This window comes from Armigeres subalbatus, chromosome 3, assembly GCF_024139115.2.
Source record: "Armigeres subalbatus isolate Guangzhou_Male chromosome 3, GZ_Asu_2, whole genome shotgun sequence".
In the NCBI taxonomy this organism is placed as follows: Eukaryota; Metazoa; Arthropoda; class Insecta; order Diptera; family Culicidae; genus Armigeres; species Armigeres subalbatus.
Window position 1 is genome coordinate 71,715,527 of NC_085141.1, and position 2,947 is coordinate 71,718,473.

At 53.0% G+C, this 2,947-nt stretch overlaps 2 protein-coding genes across 2 annotated transcripts; both read left to right on the top strand.

Annotated features, from left to right (window-relative positions):
• Window positions 1-550: 550 nt before the first annotated feature.
• Window positions 551-1,387, top strand: LOC134221717 (uncharacterized). The gene has a single exon (XM_062700904.1). The coding sequence runs from the start codon at window positions 551-553 to the stop codon at window positions 1,385-1,387; it is 837 nt and encodes a 278-aa protein (XP_062556888.1).
• A 257-nt stretch (window positions 1,388-1,644) lies between these two features.
• LOC134221718 (uncharacterized) lies at window positions 1,645-2,706 on the top strand. The gene has a single exon (XM_062700905.1). It carries the CDS (start codon window positions 1,645-1,647, stop codon window positions 2,704-2,706), a length of 1,062 nt encoding a protein of 353 aa, XP_062556889.1.
• The last annotated feature ends 241 nt before the right edge of the window (window positions 2,707-2,947 follow it).

Here is a 2,947-nt window from a genome sequence, read left to right on the forward strand (position 1 = left end):
CCCTTGAGTTACAATAAACCCCTTACCCCTCCCCATAGAATCGGATCTCCTAAGGGAGGCCTCCCCCTTGGTCAAAGTCCGAAGGTCGTAACTACAGTAGTTGACTAGTTACGACACTTTGCAGATAAGGCGTTTTCCGCACTTCTGGTCTGATTTGAGTCATTCTTTCGACGCATCAACGGTAAGAGGCATGTCTGGTTACTTCTTCCAACTTTTGGGGTGTTTCCGACGTTCTGGGATGTCTGCAAAAGTCTGGGCCGCCCCCACCTGGGGGAGGACCACCCTTCCGAAACAGTTACCCACCTAGAAAAATTGACGGGAGCCACACAAGACGTACCCTTCCAACCTTTATGGACCCTAGGGACGAACACGGAGACCTGATGGTGCTACGCATGCAGGGAGTTGACGGGAAATCCCTCCCATCTGCCCCTTTCCTGATAAAAAGTCCGTTCAACGCTTTTTAGGTGGGAACATAGACTCGGCTTTTCCGGAAGGTAGAACATATGCGCTGAAAGTCAGGAGTCAAGTTCATTTTGACAAAAAGACTAAGATGGAGAAGCTGGAGCACGGTACGGCTGTTGAAGTTATCCCTTATCCGTGCCGAGTAAAATGCATTGCATACGGCAGGGATGTTATTCACTACGACAACGAAGAGTTACGCAAGGAGCTGGATGATCAAGGAGTGGACGAAGTTCACCGCATCACCAAAAAAGTTGGCGACGAAAGGATTAATACCCCCCTGCTCGTCCTCACCATCCGTGGGACCTCAAGACCGGAATATATCTTCTTCGGTTTCTTAAGGTGCCCAACTAGGCCCTACTACCCTTCTCCGATGCAGTGCTTCGGTTGTTGGTCTTTCGGCCACACCAAGGCTCGCTGCAAGGCACAAAACTGCATCTGTGGGAATTGTTCGGGTACTCATCCGATCAACGAGGATAGGAGATGTGATCTACCAAAATTCTGCGGTAGGTGTAACAGCGACCAACACGGTATTTCGAGCCGATCATGCCCCGGCTACAAAGCCGAAAACGACGTACAGAGGATCAAAGTCGACCACGGTTGCACCTACCCGGAGGCCAGAAGAATCCTCCAACAAGAGAAGAGAAACGTAGGGTCTTATGCTGAAGCCGCCCAGAGAAACCTTACCCCAGCAAACCAGCCGACCCAGCCAACACCAGTGGTGGACGATGTTTCCGCCATATTGACAGAGATGCGTACTATGCGTAAAGAGCTGGAATCTCTCCGTCTCGAGGTACAAACTCTCAGAATAGAGAATGAGCAGTTAAAAGGGAACAGGACAGCAAAAGCTCCTTCTCCACGGAGTAACTTTTCCCCGCAAAAACACCACGACGCCCATTCCTCAGCCGACATCCAAGACAACATCTAGCGCAACCTCACCGGAGGCGGCTTCCAACGAGTCTCCTACCACCCTCCTGCCCCCAGACTTCGCAGGACAGTAACGCCAACATGTCCAAAAATATCGCCAGATAAGGAAGTTTCTCTCTCCACAACCGAAATCCTCAAGCAAAAGATTTAGCATCTATGGCTAAAATCGCCACTTCCAATGTCGGAATCGGCTTCAGGACTTCAATACCCCTAAACGAAGTCTCAGCAACACATTCCCTGACCCAAAAGTTCCCAGAAATGTCCCAGAAACACAGCGTGTCACCAGCAAATAAGGTGGCGGACCTTCCACTAAACCTTAACCACCTTTTCAATGAATACCCTAACACACTACACGCTATAGCCTCCAACGTGCCAAAAACGGACTACACTACTGCAATATATGTGCCGTTTCCTGATCCAGGCAGTCGTGGCACCTTAGGACCGGAAGCCATACCCCAACCGGAACCTTTGGACCGACCACGGCGTCCGGGGACGGTCTCGGACGAAGAGCACAATAACGGTGCCCTAGGTAGTCGGGGCGCCGGTAGACCGGACGTTATGACCCCACCGGAACGACCGGGTCGACCCCGGCATCTAGTGGACGAAGAAAAGTCAAGCAAGAAGAGCCTGTCCAGATCCCCCGGTAGTCGGGGCCCCCCCAGTGCGGACGTCTTTCCCACACCGGAACTGGGGAAAACCCCCCGGCGCTCGGGGATAGACGGAAGAGGGACGCACTTTCCCCCTGCAAGCCAACTGTCAAGCGCAAGGTTTCAAGCCGCTGCTTCTCCGGAGGACTCCGAGGGAGTCAAGCGTTTCCCGTTAGGCGTACTCGGGACGCAATTTTATTCCCCGATGGACGACGTGGGATACAAGCCATCGAGAAGCAACGTGTCCAACCGAACAACAACTAAAATAGATGCTGTGAGTATAGCTAGCCTGTCCGGGCACCCTGAAAATATCATATCAGGTGGTAAGTCCCTTCTTTCTCGGCCGCTTTTCGGGCACCCCGGGGACACCAACCCGGGCAATAAGTCCCAACAGACCCAGTGTTCCAGGCATCCCAGGCACTCCAACCTGGGTTATAAGTCCTACAACTTCCAGCAATTTGACAAAGCTCCTTCTAGCGACCCTTCTTCTGGGTCCAGAAAACATACAAATCTGACCATGTACGACTCTCCCGTCGGTTACGGCACCCCCCCGGTCTCGCCCGGGGGACAGCAACGCAACTCATCACCTGGTTTCTTCCCCTCTGAGCAGCACAACTCGACTGGTATATCGAACGCTTCGCCCCTACTTTCTGCTGGTTCCGGACCAAGGTAGCACACTTGCTCCCTTCCCGACCCCGACTCTTCCGCTGGAAGCAATCTCTGTCTCCAGCGGAACATCAAAGGCTCCTGAAATAACTTCCACAACTGCTCACGTACGCCAACCCGCCGTGGATCATTGGCCTCCAGGAGGTCAATCGGGTTGTTCTCGACTCCATGGACCGCTCCCTTGGAGGAAAGTACAAGTGGATCATCAAGGTAGGTTCGAACATCCGGCATTCGGTGGCGATAGGGGT